At 39.7% G+C, this 20,768-nt stretch overlaps 1 protein-coding gene across 1 annotated transcript in view; it reads left to right on the top strand.

Annotated features, from left to right (window-relative positions):
- Positions 1–18,267, top strand: part of LOC128889221 (two pore potassium channel protein sup-9) — a 131,776-nt gene extending 113,509 nt beyond the window's left edge. Inside the window, exons 2-7 of the mRNA XM_054146672.1 lie at positions 12,259–12,390; positions 13,270–13,623; positions 14,531–14,686; positions 15,259–15,434; positions 16,291–16,620; positions 17,246–18,267. Coding sequence (XP_054002647.1) covers positions 13,497–13,623; positions 14,531–14,686; positions 15,259–15,434; positions 16,291–16,620; positions 17,246–17,560 — 1,104 coding nt within the window. The 5' untranslated portion in view covers positions 12,259–12,390; positions 13,270–13,496 and the 3' untranslated portion in view covers positions 17,561–18,267. The remainder of the gene's footprint in view (positions 1–12,258; positions 12,391–13,269; positions 13,624–14,530; positions 14,687–15,258; positions 15,435–16,290; positions 16,621–17,245) is intronic.
- The last annotated feature ends 2,501 nt before the right edge of the window (positions 18,268–20,768 follow it).

The following is a 20,768-nucleotide window of genomic DNA, read 5'->3' as shown; positions in this document are numbered from 1 at the left end:
TCTTTCCTTATCTTTGTCCTAATTATGGCCGAGAATCACCGAGAAACGACTATAAATAATCCGTGGATTTTACTGGACAAAGAGGAAGAATTTTTGACCGTGATAATTCGTACATTAATTATCTTCGGTTTTTTTTTTTTTTTTAATACTAAGTCTATCGTGCTAGAATATTTTATGAAAGGTGTATTAAACAAATCCTTCAATTTTTTCCATACAAAAGACTCCGATTAGAAGGCCTAGAAAATTGCTAATTTTTATATTTCAGACGAATCATTGATAAAGACTTTGAAAAATAAAAATACGAGCTCTCTTATCTCGACACTAGGCACACATTTTAACAAACCCTGTCACATGTTCTGTTATCAACAGGTGACTGAGTTTAAAGTCGTTTCAACCGATGAAGTCGTCAATCAAACTCCTTCTTACGGCGTCGGGACTCCATTGTTAAAAAACAACAGAAAGAGGATCGGGATAGGCATCCTACGTACAAAAAAGGGGACAGACGAGAAAGAAACTAACGGAATCCCTAAAAACTCGAAAGCTTTCTTTAGTGTCTGACCATTGCTAGTTAGAGCAGTCGTTCGTTGGGGATTAAAGTGCTTTCAACTAGCTGAACGAGGTTAGGCACCTTCCTCCTCGGTTCTCCTAAGCTTTGCCTTCGCGATAAAAAGTTTGCCCGCGGACAGAAAGGGGTTGGTATATAAAATTTCCAAACGTTTAGACCACTCAGCCGTGTTTTTACAACCGCCCGAAACTGGAGACCAATTTTTTATTTTCAGACAGGCTGCTCGAGTCATTAACGTTGTCAGCTTTCGAGTGTCCTTGATACTGGCTTTTTATCCTCTTTTTTCAGAGAACAAATACCTCTGATTGTACGTTTATTCAACCTTCGTCTCGTTTCTTTCACCAATATTGACTCGGAAGGTTGCGCTATATTTTTCAACGAAGTACAAAGTAATCTTTAGTCGAGTAAAAAATTATCTGTTCAGCATTGCTGTTGGTTTTGAATTTTTTTCCTTGTTGAAAACAATTGTTGACAGGTCTCAAGCTACATGGGGCTGGATTAATATTACTAATTGTCGTGAAAAAATGTTAGAAGTGAGACAAAAGTGGCCGTTGCGTTGATTACTTCGTGAAATAGAATGATCAGTGTTACGATAAAAATGACGTTAAGACATACTCGTATTCGGGATGACTGAAGTGTAGAAACAGAGGTCGATACTTATCGACGTACGAGTGTCCACGAAGGGTATATGTCCTAGGATCCATTCGGAAGAAATATCCCTGGTATCCTTTAATGTAATTGAATTGAGACACGAGCGTAAAAGCAAAAGCCTTTGTCTATCCCGAGCGTAGAGATGCGTCGTCGACGTTTGTTCAAGAAGGAACACGAAGGAAAATCCAAGGAAAGAAACGTGCATTTCATTTCATTTGGTCGGGTTCCATTATTCACTTTCCCCGAATCGGATTGTCGAAAAAAGTAACAGTAACAGTCTTGACGAAGTCTCATTTGCATTCGGTCGAAGGAAATGAATAACACGAATAACGCGGAGTGGTCAGTGGCGTTGCTCGTAACTCTCTGTTTATCACTCGAAGACGCTGAACGAATACAAAGCGTTCGTCGTAGCAATGGAAACCATTTCTGGCAATAAATTACAGGACTTTGGATTCTACGTGCTCGGGGTTACGATATTCCGGATGCGAGAGTTTTAAAAGGATTTTCTGCGACCCCTTTAAAAAAACCGCGTACGCTACCATGCATTAGATATGCGCGGCTCTTATGGAAGATGGATATTGTAATGGATGTTCACTTGCATTATGTTATCTCGAGACCAATAAGTGCGATTTAAATAAAGAACCCTCTAGCTTAAAAATTCATCTAAATGAAAGCTAACACATTTCAAATTAGAAATTACAGTTTTACTTAACAATATGGTTTTAAAGGATCCCACCAATTTTCACGGAAAAAAGAACATCAATTTTATGCACATGACATTTATCATTCAAAGAATCGAATTCTTTAAAATTGAAAAATAATTTTAAAGACCACGTACCTCACAACATAAACCAGACATGAAAGGGTTAATTTTAATGATTTCACTGCTGGGATGTAGTCTGTGATAAGTAAAAATATATGTGTATTCACAGAATGAATCTGTTGCGATTAGAATGCCGCGGAACGAACGCGTTTAGAACTATCGGATTCCGTGCAGCGGTTGCCCTCGTAAAAGCGGTTACCGCTGCAATCCCGCGTGCGCGCAAAATACGATCGACCCTCATAATCCGCCATTTATCTCGATCGTCTCGCATATCTGTTTGCGCGACTGCATTCGTATAATGCCGGCGTGTTCGTCAGCCCTATCTGAGACTATTCAGCCCGTGCACGTTCAACCGGTTGAAATTGATTTCGGGGAAAGTTATTTCTCTTTCGTCGGACTGATTTAGGACAATTCTAGACGTTTTTGCGTGTCGAGAATCAACCGACGTTGATTCCGAAAGCCCTCGTTAACGTTGTAACAGTTCCACGACTCAGACAAGTCGGTTTACGTTGATAATAGAATCGGAAGACCAAGAAATCGTTAGGTTCCTTTGGGAAACTATGCGTTGAATCCAAATCTAGGACAATGTATATACACAGCTAGGAGAGTGTAAATAGATGTAGCTACAGTTAGAGTGAGCGTCCCAAATCAGTCGACATATTTTTTGGCAAGCAAGAATTTGAAGAAGAGTTCTTTTGGAACACACTACATACAAAGAATTATTTATTTTGTACTTAAAATTCTTAGAATTCAAGAACGTCGAAGATTGAATCTTTCGTTAAACATATGTATATACGTAAGAAATTTGATAATTGACCTGCGACGTTAATTCGATGAATAATAGCAGTGCTACTCTATTTGTCTAGGCAAATTAATAGAACCTCCTCGGAGGTGATAATTTATGCTGTTTCGTTTGCCCTGCAATCTAGTGTCGTCAGATAATGCAAGCCGCTAAATGTATAGGGGAAACGTAATTACGTTTCAATAGTGCATTTGATACACCCTCCTGTCCATATCTGCTGAATAAGGAACATGACCTGATTATGCGCAGACGTCAAAAAGGAATCGAATAATTAAAATAAAGTCTCGAGAGAAAAATATCTATAAAACGGAAAAGCAAAATAATCGTTAAAGAGACGAACGTATTTATATTATGCTCAAGGACGTTTATAAAAATGTAAAATATTTTTTGCATTTGCATATAGGAGAATGTTCACGCATCGAGAGTGTATTGTACGTGCATCAGCGTCAGTGTGCGGCGCACACTTTTACAAAACGTTGAAATCGACGATGCGCAATGCAGCGTGTGCACACTGCAGTACCCTCATTCGATTTTATGAAGCATTCAAAGCTGTCTGCATATCGCTTTTCATTCCTCAAAACAGGACCGGCGAAATCGATCACCGATTAACCGTGGTTTTCACGATTGATTAAACGTGCCGCGGCGAAAACAGAAAATATGCAAATGAAACGATCGCGCGATGTTTGCCGATATTTCGAATAATTGGTAACCCTGTGGCACGTGGAACTTGTTTGCGGAGAACACACCGCTCTTACGATAATTAGTGGAATGTCCGCAATTTATCGAAACACGAACGCTTCGTCTTTTTATGCAAACAACTCCATCATATTACTTGAATTAGCTTTGTACATTTAAATAACGTTAGGAACGATTTTAATACGAATCTTCTGAAGAATAGTTCTTCTCTCGTAATGTATCGAATAGTTTTACTAGCAAGAATTATTTGACACTCTTCGCGTTAGTTTTAGTTTAACTTAATTTAACCGATTCATCGATACGCTAAACAACTATCGCAAGAAATTGAATTGAAAAAGCTTTTAATATTTCCGGAGTATTTATGGAATCTCCAATTAAAATACGTACCACCCCAATCCACTGAAATGTCGATCGTTCCTCTTTCAAAGATAGAAAGTCGTAATTACGATGGTTTCACGATCAGAGAATCGTCATGACTAATCGACTGGGAAAAACAGGGACACCCTACTCTTCTCAGCCTCCACACAACGAAGAATCAACTACAGAGATGGATATCTGCGGGTAAAGCAGAAAGTGAAACAGGCACCGACGCGGAGAGTCGTTCGGACGTGGATGAGAGCTATAAAAGCAATTTATCGTAAATTCAATAAGACACGGAAAGGCCAATCTAGACTGACGGCGTGAACGTTAATTTAAACTGGTGGGGACAATCTGATTTCGCTCGCTAGAGTTCGTCGCTTGCAAAATTGCCTGAATTTCTCTCCAATTGTCCTATGACGAATCGACCCCCACCGTTTTCGGGATATTTTATTCATGATCCACCCTCGCCATCAAACGACGAAAGCTTTTTCGAGAAAGAAGATAAATTGGAAGAGCAGGTTTGTGGAAAATCAAAAAGTTTCAAAGCGGTGCGAAAATAGCTGAAATGTTAATTCTGTGTGGGACACGTTTCTTCGTCCGCGATGATACTAATTCAAAGAGGTGAAATTACCCTCCGAACTTTCTCGCTTAAGATTTTATCTCCGGACCTGTGTTGGAGATAGAAGAGAGAAGACGTTCACTATTTAAATAAATATCTCATGCATTTGCTTCGAAGATATTTTCTTCTATCTGTAATATACAAGATAAGGCGGCTGAAGTGTTACAGAGCGATTGATACAATAAAATCTTACAGAAAAAAGTTACAAGATATCAAAATATAGAAAAATTTCTCACAATTACCGTGTACAATGAATACTTACTCTGAACCGTGATTGTTATTAATATTTAATCTAAGCCAGTGACAGCCACTGATAAAAACAGAAGAATGTGGTGCTATTAGGTTATCCCATAAGTTCGTGCTAAAGACTCTGTCAATATTTAATTAAAGAACTGCAAAAATATTATAGCGACGGTGTAAGGACTATGTTGGAAAGATGAAAAAGTATTGTAAAATTAGAGAGATTACCTTTTTTTATGACACTTAAGAGTATGTTTTACATATTATATTTGAGTAGCAGAAGTATAAGAGGCGTGAACTTTTTTAGTGTTAAATGAAAGAAGCAGATAACGGTATGTACAGCGATAGCGTGGACGATGTGGATGGGGTAAGAAGTGGAGAAAAAGTCCCGATAACGAAGGATCGAGGGAAAATGGTAATTAGCGGATGCAGCAAGTCTATTTGCGCTCTCGAGCGTTAACCAAGAGTGTAAGTTGAGCAAGGTCGGCTGTTAATTCGATCGTGTAATCGAGTCGCCCGAAAAATTACATTGTGAAAAAAGAGCAGCGAAACGAGGAGCAGGGGGAAGAGGAGGACAGTAAGACGGAGACCGTAATCTTAAGTCGCGCGATCGCTTACCATTGCAAATTCTCTTGGCAGCGGGTTTCCAAAGCTCTCGCATTTATCCGGGGCCAAGGTAATTTCAGCGGGACGCGGAAACCAGGGGACGAAAACGGAATAAGCAGGATAAGCGGAAGGGAAACGAGACTGTGAAGAAATATGAGACGCTGGAGGAGGAACCAGACAGACGGAAACGAAGCGGAAAAAAATGAAGGAACAAAATGTGTCCGTTGAAGCGACGATGGAAAGAGGAATCGTCCGCTGTGCTCATCGAAGAAGGAGAATCCGGCTGGACGACCGAAACGAATCAGAAAGTTTGAAAAGGAACCGTGTATCAGCACGAAACTTGTTCGAGGAAGGTTTCCAGTGTAACAGGTTCAAAAAATCGAATTTTTCTTTTTGCATAAATCAAAAGTACAATGTTTGAAGAATGTGTTCCAAAAGTACCATAGCTATTAAGATGGAAATAAAGAAATTACAAATTCATTTCGTGAGACGGATCTGAGTTCAAAACGACCCGCCACGTCCAATCCAACGATTTCGAAAGCGAACGTCCAATTTCTTCGAATCCCGGGATGCACTCGAAATTGGTTCGAGAACTGAACTTTCGATTGGAATGCCAAGAAGAAAAGACATACACGTTATTTTGCAACTCCAGTCACGCAGCCAGCAACCCTCGGGAAACATTTTTGATATAGTAGCACAGTGGCATTATCGTAATTTTGACTGGCCATTCGATACGAAACGTGGAAGCAGAAATATTGCAGAACAGAAACGAAGAAGAAATCAATGAACAGCTTAAATTTCAATAGAATCATTTTATTAATTTTCAAAATATTTTATTCAGTAGAAGAATGATAAAATAAAGACCTTTTCCTCAAGATTACAGCTCGCAAGAGTTATTAAATCTATAATAATGTCAAACGTATTTCAACCTTACTTTATTCGTTTTTTAGATTCTTCATTTTCCCAACGCAAACGAAATAATAAGTCCACCTGAATCATTTTGCACGTTTACAATTTTATTGAGGCACTTCGACGTAAAATATATAGAGACGTCGCGAGCTTTTAGTGCTACACCTTCTCTGAAATATTGAAGGAGTTTTTACTTGTCACGAGTGACACCTGATTACTTTTTTTTTTAATAAAGCAACGAAGATTTAGTGGTGCTCGACATTATGGGAGTCGGTTGATATTCGCGAAACTTCATCCCGTAAATCCATTTCCCTCGCAGCAAAACTGAATAATGATATTAATCGTCGGCATTTCTCTGAAATTACACCAAGGCACCTAACCTAATGAGCTTAAAAATTTTTCAACTTCCTCCGGTCTGGTTATTATAGGAGGCGGCACGCTGAAGTTTAAGCGCCGACTTTGCACGTTAATTGCCACCTAAAAACTCTGACAGTTGAAGATATATGCGAAGGAGGTATTAAGATTGATTCCAAGCCTCGCTCCGTTGTCAGAAAGTGAAATGGTAATGAGGCCTGTGCTCGAGTATGATAGAAAGTGATTCGTTACTTGATAAATGAGAAAATAACTGAATATTTTAAAGGCTGTTATCAAAACTGGTTGACAAAATTTTTCTTTAGAAATAGAGATACTGAGAAAGACTCGATAAGAATTTTTTTATTGGCAACTAATATATACAGTAATACTAAAAATGTAAGTATAGAAGGAGGCAGAATAAATTACTCTGAGCTATAGTTAGTTGAAAGAAATGATGTTAACTGAAATGAAATAATTAGGATAGTAATAATAGGTTGACCGTAGTGTTTACAAACACGCAGATTTAGACACATCTGAGAAGCCTCGTGCCCTTCTCAAAACTAACTTAAAATTAAGTTTGCACGCGAAGTGTCATGGTTCTTAGTTCTACGTCGTGTTTAATCTCGAAGTTACGAAACCAAGCGACGGAGTACGCTTTTAAGGGCAAGCATAAATTCCGATTATAAACTAAGTTCGCCACGGTTACTAGCATTAACGTTTCCGCGGGTTGCGAAATTATGATATTAGGGTCAGATTGCAAACGATGATGGTGAATCCATCTATTGGTCCGCGTTCGTGTACTGATTCCCAATTAAGAGACTCGAAACTCAACTCATTACTGTTAACGAAGTATCATTTGATCGTTTCCAATCCTCCGGGATCCCTTAATACCGGAGCTGGCAGAAACCCCAATAAATTGTAGGAAATAACTCAAACTCTTCTTCAGTTTACCGCTAGCCTGAACACCATCAAACTTTTTGAATCTTCGGAAAAATACGTACACCAAGTAAAATTGTCACAGAAACCATTACTCGAAAATTACGGAAATAATATTCCTGATCCTACTGCTCTACAACTTAACCACTTCTTCCTTTTGCTCGTGTGAATAAATAAGACCAATTGACAGAGGATGTTAATTAATTTAACACGTTGATCTTCACGTCACCCATATATAGGTGACAGGACTTTTCGTTAAGAAATTAAATAAATTTATACCGAAGATGAAATGTGGAAGAAAATAAATCTGCAAAGAATTCACGAATGTGACGAAATTGCAAAAATAAGTTCCAGTTGTATAAAAACAAAATGTTAGACTCATATAAATTTGTACGAGTAGTTTGACAGTCAACGTATTAATCTATCATTCACGATCTCCCTTTCATGAGATTGCGTAGTTCGGTTTTTAGTCCTTGTTCCTAGATTTATTCCGCTAATCGAAACGTAGCAAATAAAAAGTTCGACTGTTGCCTTGAAGTACCTTCCGTCCACGCGATGCACTTATCAATAATGTCATGCGGAACGTTCGAAATCAATTTTCTGCAACGAGTATGTTGATTCATTTAGAGCTCCTTGTACTCGCATATCGTACCTACTCCACCATTACCGAGCAAGTATTCTTCAAAACAAAAAGAAACATGGATAGAAATTGTACCCGGATCAATACGATGCAAATATAAAGTAGGTTCTGCACGATCCAATTTTAGATCGTCGGACTCGGAAATCGGTACGAATTCGAGATGGAAATACACGGGGAAACGTTCCGGTGTGCTTGTCGCTCCTGTTGCAAATTTTATGAAGCGGGGATCTCGAATTCAGGAGGCTAAATCCTGTCATGAGAACGAATTAGCTTCCAGCCGGATTATACGGCCAGTCGCGAATCGTCCTTGCAAAATTAACATTAGAAGTTTCATCCAGGTGGCTCCGGGCTACCCTCCAGCCTCGGATGAAGTAACAAATTTGCAACCTCGTCTACCAGAAATAGATTCGCTCGAGGAACTGAAAATTTTGCGTCTCATGGCTAGTACATATTTCCCATCAAGCTGCTGAGATTAATCTAATAAAATGGTTATTTTATTTTTGTTTTTTATATAAATAACGACTGAGAATGTATACACTTTTTTATTTGGTGAGGAAGGCACTAGTAGAAAACAAGGACTTGACGAACTACTTCTTATTAACCCATTCACTGCCGTTTGCAAGATGTCTCGAAGTTCAAATCGATTGGAATTACTCAAGGGATAAGTTTATAGCATTTTAAGTCACGAATTGATGCAAAAGAAGATCGTAAATTTTGTTTTTCAAACAATAAATTTAGTGTCACTTTTTATTATGAAAATAAGAACCTAGATTACACATCTGTATATCAGAGCTTTTATCATACAAAAATATATATATATCCCCCATCGTTACCAAGAGTAGTACCTTTTAATACAGATCCATCACAGTTGACGATCGGCAAAAATGAATCTTGAAGATTACAACCTGTATAATATAGAGACTGTTTCTCGGTAATCTCCGCTTGAATATGAAGGTATCAGACAAGTAACCAAGTAGAATTGTGTCCGTAATGCGGGATTTATCCACTATTCGGTAGAAGAGCGAAACCAATTACACCGTCGACTGCAACTGGATCTCGCGTTTCAATTATTGTAACTCAAGTTACTCGGAAGATCGCAGCAATCTTATCTGCTTACTCGCGAAATTCTCGTTTAATCGTTCCCCGTATAGAGCGCCTAGCTACTTTCAGATAAAGTCGTACCCGGATAGAGCCGGTATTGGATTCAACCCTTGATGCGCTCGATACGGCTCGACGCCCAAGTAATTAAACATTGTGATTAAATCCCACTAGAAGAACACCCGAAGAAAATTAACCGCACGGCCAAGATGCCGCCATGCATTTCGGAAAATAAAATCGCCTGGAGTGTCCGGTGGAAATTATGGATGACCTCGAAAAGAAATGGAGAAAATACCTATCTATTCTTCCTGTCCCTGTCCTTTAACCCTTTGCACTCGAGAGGTATCAGTCAAGAGGTACCATTCAGTCACCACTAGATTTCACGCACCAAATCTACCAGCAATTATGTTTCTTTAGGTTTAATTTCTTTGGAGCTCGAAGTATCACTAAAAAGTGACCTGATTCTCAAATCTCAAATTAGTTTCAATCACGAACCGGGCTGCATCTTTGATGTCAATCTAAGCTTAGCATTCGTGGCCTCGACTGCAAAGGGTTAATAAAATAGTGACTTGGGAACCGTAATACAATCGATAATAGTAAGAATTTGAAAAACACCCTATGGATAACGAAGATGGATCATGCCTTTTCCTCATAGATGAACAATTGGTAGGGCTACTCTCGACGTTCAGTCGACCCTTCGGTGCCGCGAGATATATCGAAATTGACTAACAAATAGCCGCTCATCACGACCAGAGAGCTCCTATAGTGCGCACGTCGGCTTATTGGAAATGCTGCTATCGTATCCCAAGTGGTGTAATCAAGGGCTTCTAGATCTCAAGAGTACCTTCAGAAGACTCGCCTGGAGGGACACTTCGACCCGAGTGTGCCTATCTTAACTATAATGCAGGTTTATCTAAAACAGTATTTACGAATGTGGAGGCAGATGGTCGTACGAGTGCAAACGACAAGATGAAAATCGGTAACGTTGGCGGAGGCCGTAAGAAATCATAGGTTCTATTTCTCGTTTTCAATCGACGGCTTATTAAACCATGGAGTTCCTCTCAATTTAAAAGCTATTGCTGGGTGGCAAACATCGAATACCAATTTAAAGTTTCAAGTTGAAAGCGATACGGTACACGATCCATCAATTATTTCGATATGGAATAGAGAAATCAAAATTAAATTCGAGCACGGATCTTACTTATGCGAGTTTAAATTAATTTGGAACGCTATTCGCAATACCAATGGCTGTTCGAAATTAAAACTTCGTTAGCGCATGTGAACGCTGGCTTCTGTATATCTCCGAAACACATTACATCGGCTTTGTTTGCATACTCTGCGTTCTATCAATTAAACTATCGGTTTGTTTATTGATGTATAACGATGACAGGCTACATACATGTAGAACGTTTCACCGTCCGAACAAACGAACGTCCGTTCGATTATTCGACAATTCATGCGACGATAAAAGCGCAAATTATGTCGAACTCGAATCGTCATCGACGAAATGAACGCGAACTAATTTTCTTGCGATAATGAGATGCCTCTCTCTATCGTTCCCCTATTTCGGTTCGAGAGAAAAGAATCGCGACTTCGGTGAAATTTTCGAGGGAAACAATTAAAATCAGATACTCGTGCACGCGACACGAGTATAATTAAACAATGTGACAATGGCAACTGATGTCGAAATCACGGTTACGCGAATGTACGGTGTTGCCTTTCGCGGATAAATCCGACGATGCAAAATAAAATGTGGATGATCCCAGGCTGACAAACGTGACGTTGTCCTCGGTCAAAGCGCAGCCCATTAGCGTAAATCCAGATTTAATAGGCTAAGAGGACAATAATGAGTATACCGCGGACTGCCGTAACGGTCGGATATCCATTATTCATGGGCTCGTGATAGCCTACAAAATCCATCGGCGGATCGATGACAGTTCGACGACCACGATCGAAAATACATACCTCTCCCGTCGAAATAGAATTTTTTTAATGCGAATTCGACGAATATTATTCATAGATAATCAGTATATAAAATAGAAAAAAAAATGTATTTTAAAAATGAGATTAAATTTTACCCAAGCTTTCCTATTTATATTATAATTTTGACTTGACTTACTATGTTCATCACAAAACATTTTCACCTTGAATTTTTTTTTGTTTTTTGCATTTTCAATTATTCTTAATCGATTCAATTTATACTTTGTGTATTGCAATCAGTGATTTGAACGCTTTTAATTTGCATAATATCGAGCAACGAGAGTTAGAGTCGCGTTCATCGCGCATCAAACTGTATGATATATTTATTTTTATCCTTGTCAACTTCCGGTGTATCGGTGTCATGGTGCTTTGACATATCGTTTTCGCGCCGTTAATCGATATCCAGTAAGATGAGAGATCGTGGAACCGATGTGGGCAGAGAGAGCAACGATGCGAGCCAGAAAGAGCGACGTGGATCCGATTAAAAGTGCACCGTCTTGCAATTTTTACTCGATTTCCTACCGGGAACGTAATCTTTGACATTTAACGAAATAATCGCGATTAATGTAACGACACACTAATATGAGGTACTCGATTATTTGTCTTGGAATAAATTACTGGACATTCTGTAAGGCAAAGGTATTGAATTGAATTTGTGGATTTGTGGATTTGTGCAAACTCGATTTACCTATACAAGAATGTCAATCAATTTATTCATTTTCGTAATTCTCTTACAGTACAAACAAATAACACTATTAAACCTACTCTTATTCTCTTGTATCTTTTCCTATGTATATCCTCTATTCGTATTCATATTCTATGTTTTCTATAGAATTTTCTATAGAAAATTAGGTCCATTTTATTATCACAAACGATACTATAGAACCTCCCTTGTAACAGACATACTTTAAAGCAATGACAACAGATCCTCCAGAATCGAGTGCCGATCACTTACGGAAATCTCACTGCTCTATTTCAGTCGGCACTGAAAAGCGTTGGGCGCTAAACTGAGGAATGGAGGGAACGTGGCAGTGGGAGCAGCGAAAGCACTGCCATATCATTCTGCTCAACCCTTTGTCGTACGTAAAGGAGAACCCGGAACAGACTGCAGGTGAGTCCTTCTATATCAGCGGATTTTTTGCTTGACCTGACTCTTCCTCACGGATATCTCTCGGTTGAACTCACACGAAGGAGAAAAAGACGATTCTCAAAAGAATCCCGTTTTAGCGACAAGGACGATTACGCCTTTTTATATCCACGGAACCCCTAACGTCGTACCGAGACTAACGTTCAGAGAACGTTTGAAACGAGATCCTTTGGCACCTCTCGAACCGCGGTACGAATACAAATATCCGAAGATCGCTGGGAAAAGTATCATATTCTACCTCGAACTCCTTTCTTCGCTCGCGTGACCCGGCTGGTTTCCCACCCTATCGCGGGGAATTAAAAATAACTACATTTAATATTAGCGGCGAATGTAACACGGTCGACGCTGCGACATCGCGGACTAGGACTTTTGAGGACTCGCGCTATCCTACAACGCGAAGTGACACAGATACGGTTAACAACACCGCGCGATTTTAAACTACTAATCAATGACTACTTCTGAATCACGGATCTACTGTACTCTAATCCAGACCTGACCTACAGACACACACGCACAACTCATTCGTGTTGCAGGGAGGCAGAAAGATCAGTCCTGAAATAAATTGCGAATTGGGTCAGGCATTTTAGTCAGCCTTCTACGTAACTTTAGTCACGTTCAGTGTCCACTGTCCGTCATCGAGTCCTTACTAAGCTAAATAAAGACCTCACGTGATATATATTTTGCGTAATACGAAGTACGGTTTGCACGAAGATTCTAGAAATATTAATTAATTAGCAAAAGCTACGTGAAATCAGCATCTCAATTCTAGACCTCGTTTGTGGCCTCTTTTAGAGTTCGAGAGATCAATGATCAACCTAACGAGAGCGGAAACGTGTTTTTCAGATGAACGAAAGCGGTTACAAGGTAGTGCCTGCAAGGAAGAAGACACCCTGAAGAAGAGGAGTCGCGTGCCGGGTCTGTAGCGCTCGGTAAAAAACGAAAGGGCCCCCCGAGCATCATCGAGAACGGAAAGGGGTCGTCATGGGCCCGGCACACCAAATCGTAGCCCACTGAGCGATGCAAGTAGTTAGGGCCGGGGCCCTGCTAGTGAGCATGTGGCTCACTAGAGAATGAAGAAACAAAACGTCCGGACCCTATCGTTGATCGTCTTCACGTTCACCTACCTCCTCGTCGGCGCTGCAATCTTCGACGTTCTCGAGTCCGAGACGGAGAAACGACGCAAGGAAGCATTGGACGGTACATCTCTTGTTAATTAATCTTTTCCAACAATAGGAAATTGACAGTGGTAACCATGGAGCAAAATCGACATATATTTCTTTGCGTAAAACAAACATACAGGGTTGTGGTACTCTTCAGGAATTTATAAGTTGAGAAACTTATGGGTTGAGTCTTCTAGTTCGAAGCTCTAGAAATTGGGTATTTTTTGGCAAAAGGGATTAAAGACATCGATTTTGTATTTTTTTAATTCAGAAATCGATATCCTGTCAAGAACAGTAAGGAGAAGAAATAAAATTACACTTCACAAATTTAGAAGATTCTTTTCAGGTGATACATAGATATATTTAGCTACGAATGTACGAGGGTCAGGTTATTTATAAACCTGATTAAAACCTGTAGAGGAACAACTTTTATTTCTCAATGGAGCCTTCGCTTCGTGGGTAACCCCTTGCTGAATGCAAACTTTCGCAGCGTACGAATGCTGAAAATAACTCGACAATGTCATCGATGTCCAGACGATTACTTCCTGTTTGTCGAAAAGAAAAGGGAAACAACTGGGAGACTTCGACCACTATCAGGAACGAAACTCGAATCAATTCAGGGACAATCGACTTACTGCGCTCGAAATGTAATTTCGTTAAAAGTATTGATTCTTGGTGTCTTACAAATTGAGGATATGTATAGAACGAAACTTCCAGTTGCTTCGTTCCTTTGCTTCTTTTACTTTTTTCGAACTTTCAACTGTGCGCTGCAATGTTTGTACTGGTTACAAGTTCTACAGAACCCATTTCTCGAGACCGTAAATTTAGTTTTATGGGGGTTGAACGCGAGCGCAGGGAAGAACGTAGACGAGTCTAGACAGTACCGAAGAAAACAATGTTGAAAATATGCGAATTAATTTGTCTCGATGTTGTTCTGTTGGCAGCCATTGAAAAGATGGTTATACGCAAATACAATATAAGCGAGGACGACTTCAAGATCATGGAAACAGTGGTGCTGAAGACGGAACCTCACAAAGCCGGTCAACAGTGGAAATTCGCCGGAGCGTTTTATTATGCGACTACGGTCCTCACGACCATTGGTGCGTATTTGTTTAAATAATAGTCATGAAAAACTTTCAATAATTTCAAAATTTGATATCAAGCATTACAAAAACAATTCAATATTCTCCTTTCTCCCCTATCTGCTACAGTGGGAAATACAGTAAACAACTAAGATTAATTATATGACCAATTATAAATAATAGCCATTCGTATAAAAAGAAATTCGCCAAATATTACATTCTCAATAATCTGATATTCATAAATTAATCTTAAAACAAATTAGCGAAACGAATGTGGGAGATCGAAGATGTAATATCAGCTACACAGCACTTTACTTTTCATGTTCGATATTCAGTTATTCATGTGCGTTCAAAATTCGCGAATAAGTAAACATTTAACTTATATGCATTTAAGGAATTCATTATATAACCGCCATTAAAATATTTGTCCAGCAAGTAACGAATCAATTACCGTGCGCATTTTTTTTATCCCGTTCCGCAAATATTTCCCGTTCGATATATTACTCGCGTTAAACTCCGTATGTGTCGAATAAATCGTGGCATTGAATTATTGAAAACTTCTCACACTGGATTTATGGGCCAACTTTTAGGTTACGGACATTCGACGCCGAACACCATAAGCGGTAAGCTGTTCACGATGTTCTACGCGATCGTCGGAATCCCGTTAGGACTCGTAATGTTCCAGAGCATAGGAGAGCGTCTGAATAAATTCTCGTCCGTCGTAATACGGAACGTAAAGCAGCTTCTTAACTGTAAGGATGTGCAGGTAAAGCTACAAACATCGCAAACCCTTACTGCACAGGGAATAATCAATTAAATATTGACTATGATCGGATACCAAATTTTATGATCTACGCGTGCTACGCTGCTGATCGAAATTATACTTGGAATCGATAATTCAGAGTTACATCGTAGAGTTAAAAGTACAGAAATGTATCAGAGTCCCTAGGGGGGTTGAATAAAACAATCACACGTTGTGGACACATTCACGAAGACGGACACAGATAAACTGCTGGACAAAATTAGCGGAACACTTTTTTAAATGTTCATAATTATGAGAGTTTTTAACCGATTTCTTAGTATACAGGGGTTTTTTGGGTCGTTGATTTCAAATCTAAACTAAAAATTTACGAATTCAGATTTGCGGATCCAATATGGCGGACCAAAATACGAAAATTGATTCGATTTGGATGAAATTTGGTATACAAGGGTTTTCGGGGTCGCTGATTCCAAATCTGAACTGAGAATTTAGAAATTCTAAATGCCGGATCCAATGTACCGGGACAAAATGCGAAAAGTGACTAGATTTTGATAAAACTTTAGGAGTGACGTTTTTCGACGCCCCCCCTCTTTAAGGGGGTGAATTAACCCCATCATATCAACCCTCGCCAATGCGACTTTGTACGCACCTAGAAGACAGTTGAAGACTATACCTCACGAAGTTGCACCGAAATCAGTTGAAAGCTCTCGTAATTATGAACATTTAAAACAGTGTTCCGCTAATTTTGTCCAGTAGTTTAGTTTAAAGTTGTCCGTAGAGTCTTGAGAATTTCGGAAATATTACTCATCGAGTTTGAATCCTATTTATCTGACGTAGTGAGTGAAACTTGTATAATTTTCAGGCCTCAGAAATAAATCTTATCTGCGTGGTGACGACCTTATCTTGCTTAACAATTGCGGGAGGTGCCGCAGCGTTCTCTAGGTACGAAGGGTGGTCGTATTTCGATTCCATCTACTATTGTTTCATCACCCTGACGACGATTGGCTTCGGCGACATGGTCGCGCTGCAAAAGGATAACGCGCTGGACAATAAACCCGAGTACGTCATGTTCGCCCTGATATTCATTCTGTTCGGCTTGGCCATCGTCGCCGCCTCCCTTAATTTATTGGTGCTGAGATTTGTCACCATGAACACGGAGGACGAAAGGCGAGACGAGGCTGAAGCTCTACAGGTAAGGATCTTTGGAACAATATTTGTAGCCACGAATCCTCTACGTCTACGTACGAATTGTATTAACCCTTTATGGTCACGCTAAAGAGACTATCAGTAAAGATCCGAAACGATCAGTATTTTCTGAGGCACCCTAATACTAAGCCAGACAACAAAACATAGCTTCCGTGTCCTGCTAACCTTATAGTGTTCTTTGGGACAAATCTTTTGATGCATATCTACTTTCATTCATCATAACTCAATATATACCAGCATCTTCCACAACTATATAAATTCAAACCTGACATAATTGAGACCCCAAAAGGGTAAGACACCCCGAGATGTAACCTAAGAAGTCAACCTAGACAAAAGTCACCCTAAATACAACACCAACCCTGGTCGTGCGACCATAAAGGGTTAACGAATACTCCTGTCGGTCTCAACATTAGCAGCCACGTCGAATCGATAGAAGAAAGCTGTTTCGCGACCACCCCCTCTCCCTCTTTCGATCGTGATAACCGCTAAAGCGATAAACCGCGCGAGATTCCCTCAAAACGCTCTATAATGGCTCGCAAAACAACGGGCGAGCACGCTCGCGGCGTAATGATTCGAAATGAAAAAAAAAAACTCAAATTGTTATGACGCAGGCTGCGCAAGGAGCCGTGCGCCTGGAGGGCGACGTAATAACGGCGAACGGCTCGATACTGTCGGGCCAAGTAGGCAACCACGGTGACACGATATCGTTGGACGACGACACGTCGGTCTGCAGCTGCCGCTGCAGCGGATTCCAGAAGAAACGACGGAGACCGCGGTTCACGGTCCGTCGCTCGCCCGGTAAGATCTCGCACCTGCTGCCGATGCAGCAGCTGCCGACGTTGAATATGCGCAGTGAGCTGCACCCGCCGCCGCTGACGCCGTTGCTGCAACTGCCGCCGTTGTACCAGCATCGTGCCAGCATCTGACGATCGTCTACCATCGTTACGATGCCGCAATGTGAACTGCCGCGACGGGTGTCCGTCTAAGGCGCTTTTTTTTTTGAAGCACACACACACATACGAAAAAAATTGAATAAAAGTAAAAAATAAAAATGGACAGAGAGAGAGAGAGAGAGAGAGAGAGAGAGAGAGAGAGAGAGAGAGAAAGAGAGAGAAAGGAAGCTCTTTTGCTGGCGACCACTTCAACGAATTTAACCCTCGAAATCGCTCTCCACCGCCTCTCTCCACGACCGCGATCAACCGTTCTCTAGAGCGCGAAACCTCCACCGGAAACCCCTCTAAACCCGGAGGAATTCCCATGCGCGAATACCGTCGAGAACATTATCGCCAATTACGCTTTCTCGCGAGTCGAGTGGCCAGTCTGGTACTTTGTAATCAAATTTTTTTTTTTTTTTTTTTTTTTTTTTTAATGAGGTGGGAGCGGTCGATGTTGGAATTAGTTTGTGTTTAACTCGAGTAACTGCGCGACCACTGCTGTTGGAATATTGCTGTTCGAATATCAGTTTTTAAATATTCCTCTTCGAATATCGTTTTCTGAATATTATTATTAAATAATAGAAATTGAATGACGAAATTCTTTTTCCATCAAAATTAGGAAAATGCTTTTAAAAAAATATAGACATTCGGTTTAAAGTCAAACAATAAAATTCAATATTTTTATTTGAACTTACCAGACAGCCCTCCTCATCGCGTGGATTTCGATTCAGGCGAGGATTGATTCTAAGGGATGCGCTCCAGAGTACGTCGATGTAGTCGAAGTGTCGGTGTTTCGATTGTTCTGAATTACACATTAGGATAAAGTTAGATTATTAATCCGCTTTAAATTAATCCCAAGATTTATAATACCTTTTCGCAGTTAACCCTTGGTGAGCTTCTAGTGCCCTCGCCGTCCCACTGTGTTTGCAAATTACTCTTGAAAGTTATTTTATTTACGTCAGTCATTAATTGTCTTGATTTATGGATTGTTATGTCATGTAAAACGTGTACTTTATATAACAGTGTTCCTTGAATCATCGGAGCCTACGAACTTCTAGAAAAAGAAAGCAAGTGTATTATTAGTACAGTACAAAATTCGAATTAAATCTTACTACAAACTGCTGCTAAAAAATATTTCATTGTCAGTATTAAATACATAAGAATATCCCTTATGGAGATTAAATTTGAGAAGCACTGTTCTAGATTACCATAACATGTATGTATACTTTAGAATTAAGTTTGTTAGTTTAGAGCATTTTGCAGATTCATCTGGACTTTTTGCCATTTCCAAAGTTCCGGGAGGCAAGTAGAAGTAATCCGAGGGTTAAGGGAAATGAAAGTTTAGGACCGTAGGAGTATATTTTGTTCTGTTCTTTGACGTACGCTGAAGCCTTGAAACGACGAATCGGATTTTCTTTGCTGACCTGATCTTCGCGGATATCAAGCACGGCACGGTTGTCGCGGCGAATCGCAGAAATGACGAGATTCTAACCGAGTATTCTTTGAATATTCCACGCGAACACAATTTCACGATGAGAAAATTACGATGAGAAGGAAAGTTTCGTCGAGCGTTTTCTCCCTTCGGATCGCGTGGTCTCGATAAACGGAATTTCAAACGGAGAAACAAATGTTTAGAAATCGTTTCCTAAGCGAGGACGGCGTTCAAGTGCTTCCGATTGTTTCTACACGATCTTCCAATACGTTGGCGCGAATTCATCGTGGACGATATTATTCGTGCACTAGAGCACTATAGCACTTGCGTAAACGGTACAATCTTCCATTAAGTTATTTAATTGCGCGAAAATGATAGAATCTTGTCACGGGTGCGATCAGGCGGTGAACTGAACTCTTCGAAGCAACTATTGTACATGTACAAAGAAAAGGGGTGTGCGAGTGATCATGTGTTCCGTAGCCAAGAAGCATTAATAAAAAAAGAAAACAAACAAATAACAAATAACAAAGAAACGAAAGAGGAGGGGGGAAAAATTGAGATACAGGAGAAATATATATATCTGCGTTCACACTGCTAAAGAAGAGAGATATATATATATGTAAACAAATATATACACACCAAAAGACATATACACAAGACGAACACGACTTTTTCATTAAGGAGGCATTTTACAATTTGTATATATGAACTATAGATATTACACGTACGAATCTAGGTGTACGAATTAAGGTGTTTCGATCTTACGATGTGTATAAATACATACTTGCGAGATAACATTATATTATTATTATCATGTGAGTGCGCGAGTACATGAGAGAATCCCCACAATTCTCGATTTTCCACTTACTACCGTTTAATTAATGATCCAGATCGTTCGAGAAATCGTGGCCGTAACTACGTAGAATTCTAGGTACCATAGATCACGTCACGCACGGACGCTCGGCCAGGATGGTGAAAATATAAATATATACATATACATAAAGTATCTAACGAAGATAATGAATCCATAAATAAATAAAAAAAGCTGTAGATCACGAAAAATTAAATATCGTCCCTTGATCTTATTGGTTTACAGTTACCTACGGAAAGTCAATCCATCGAGACACAAAGCACGTATTTCCGAATAGATAAAAAAACGCGTCATACTATAGTCGAACACGAGCGGAACAATTCTCTTGCCTTTTATCGACAAGTAGAACGTACTCGAGTATTTTTAAGACGTACACTGGATTGCACATACACGCGTAGCATAAGTAGCGAGACTTCGTTTTTTGCCCACTCGGCCTTTCGACGATTTCAAAAACGGCCGCCAGAAAGATACCGGTGTGCGAACGGTTTATCTTTGTATTGTTGCTTTTCGATTTTATTGACTATTCGTTTTCGAATCGCGACACTCTCGCTGCGTATCAATGCCAGTCGTTTGTCAACCTTTGAATCCATTGCAACTGTCAAACCCTTCCGGACACATAGATACATTATTGACTTCATAGATGAGAAAATATTCAAATTTATACGACTTCTATAATCATTTTCAATTTGATTAAATAAAGCGTTAGATATTAATATTACAATCGTAGTTAAATTGAACTCATTACGAAACCTGATTCACCACGACAGTATTTAATAGCTAAATTTTCCGAACTCTGCAACGCTTTTCCAAAATAATTCTTCTAATTCATTAAAGGGAATTCACGAAAGGGAATTCACTTCGTAAAGTCAGGAGTTCGAATTTCGCTGTCGCCTTCA

The sequence above is a fragment of the Hylaeus anthracinus genome, unplaced genomic scaffold (assembly GCF_026225885.1).
Source record: "Hylaeus anthracinus isolate JK02 unplaced genomic scaffold, UHH_iyHylAnth1.0_haploid 11997, whole genome shotgun sequence".
Classification (NCBI taxonomy): Eukaryota; Metazoa; Arthropoda; class Insecta; order Hymenoptera; family Colletidae; genus Hylaeus; species Hylaeus anthracinus.
Note: the sequence above shows the minus strand (reverse complement) of the source record. Positions and strands in the feature narration are given on the sequence as shown.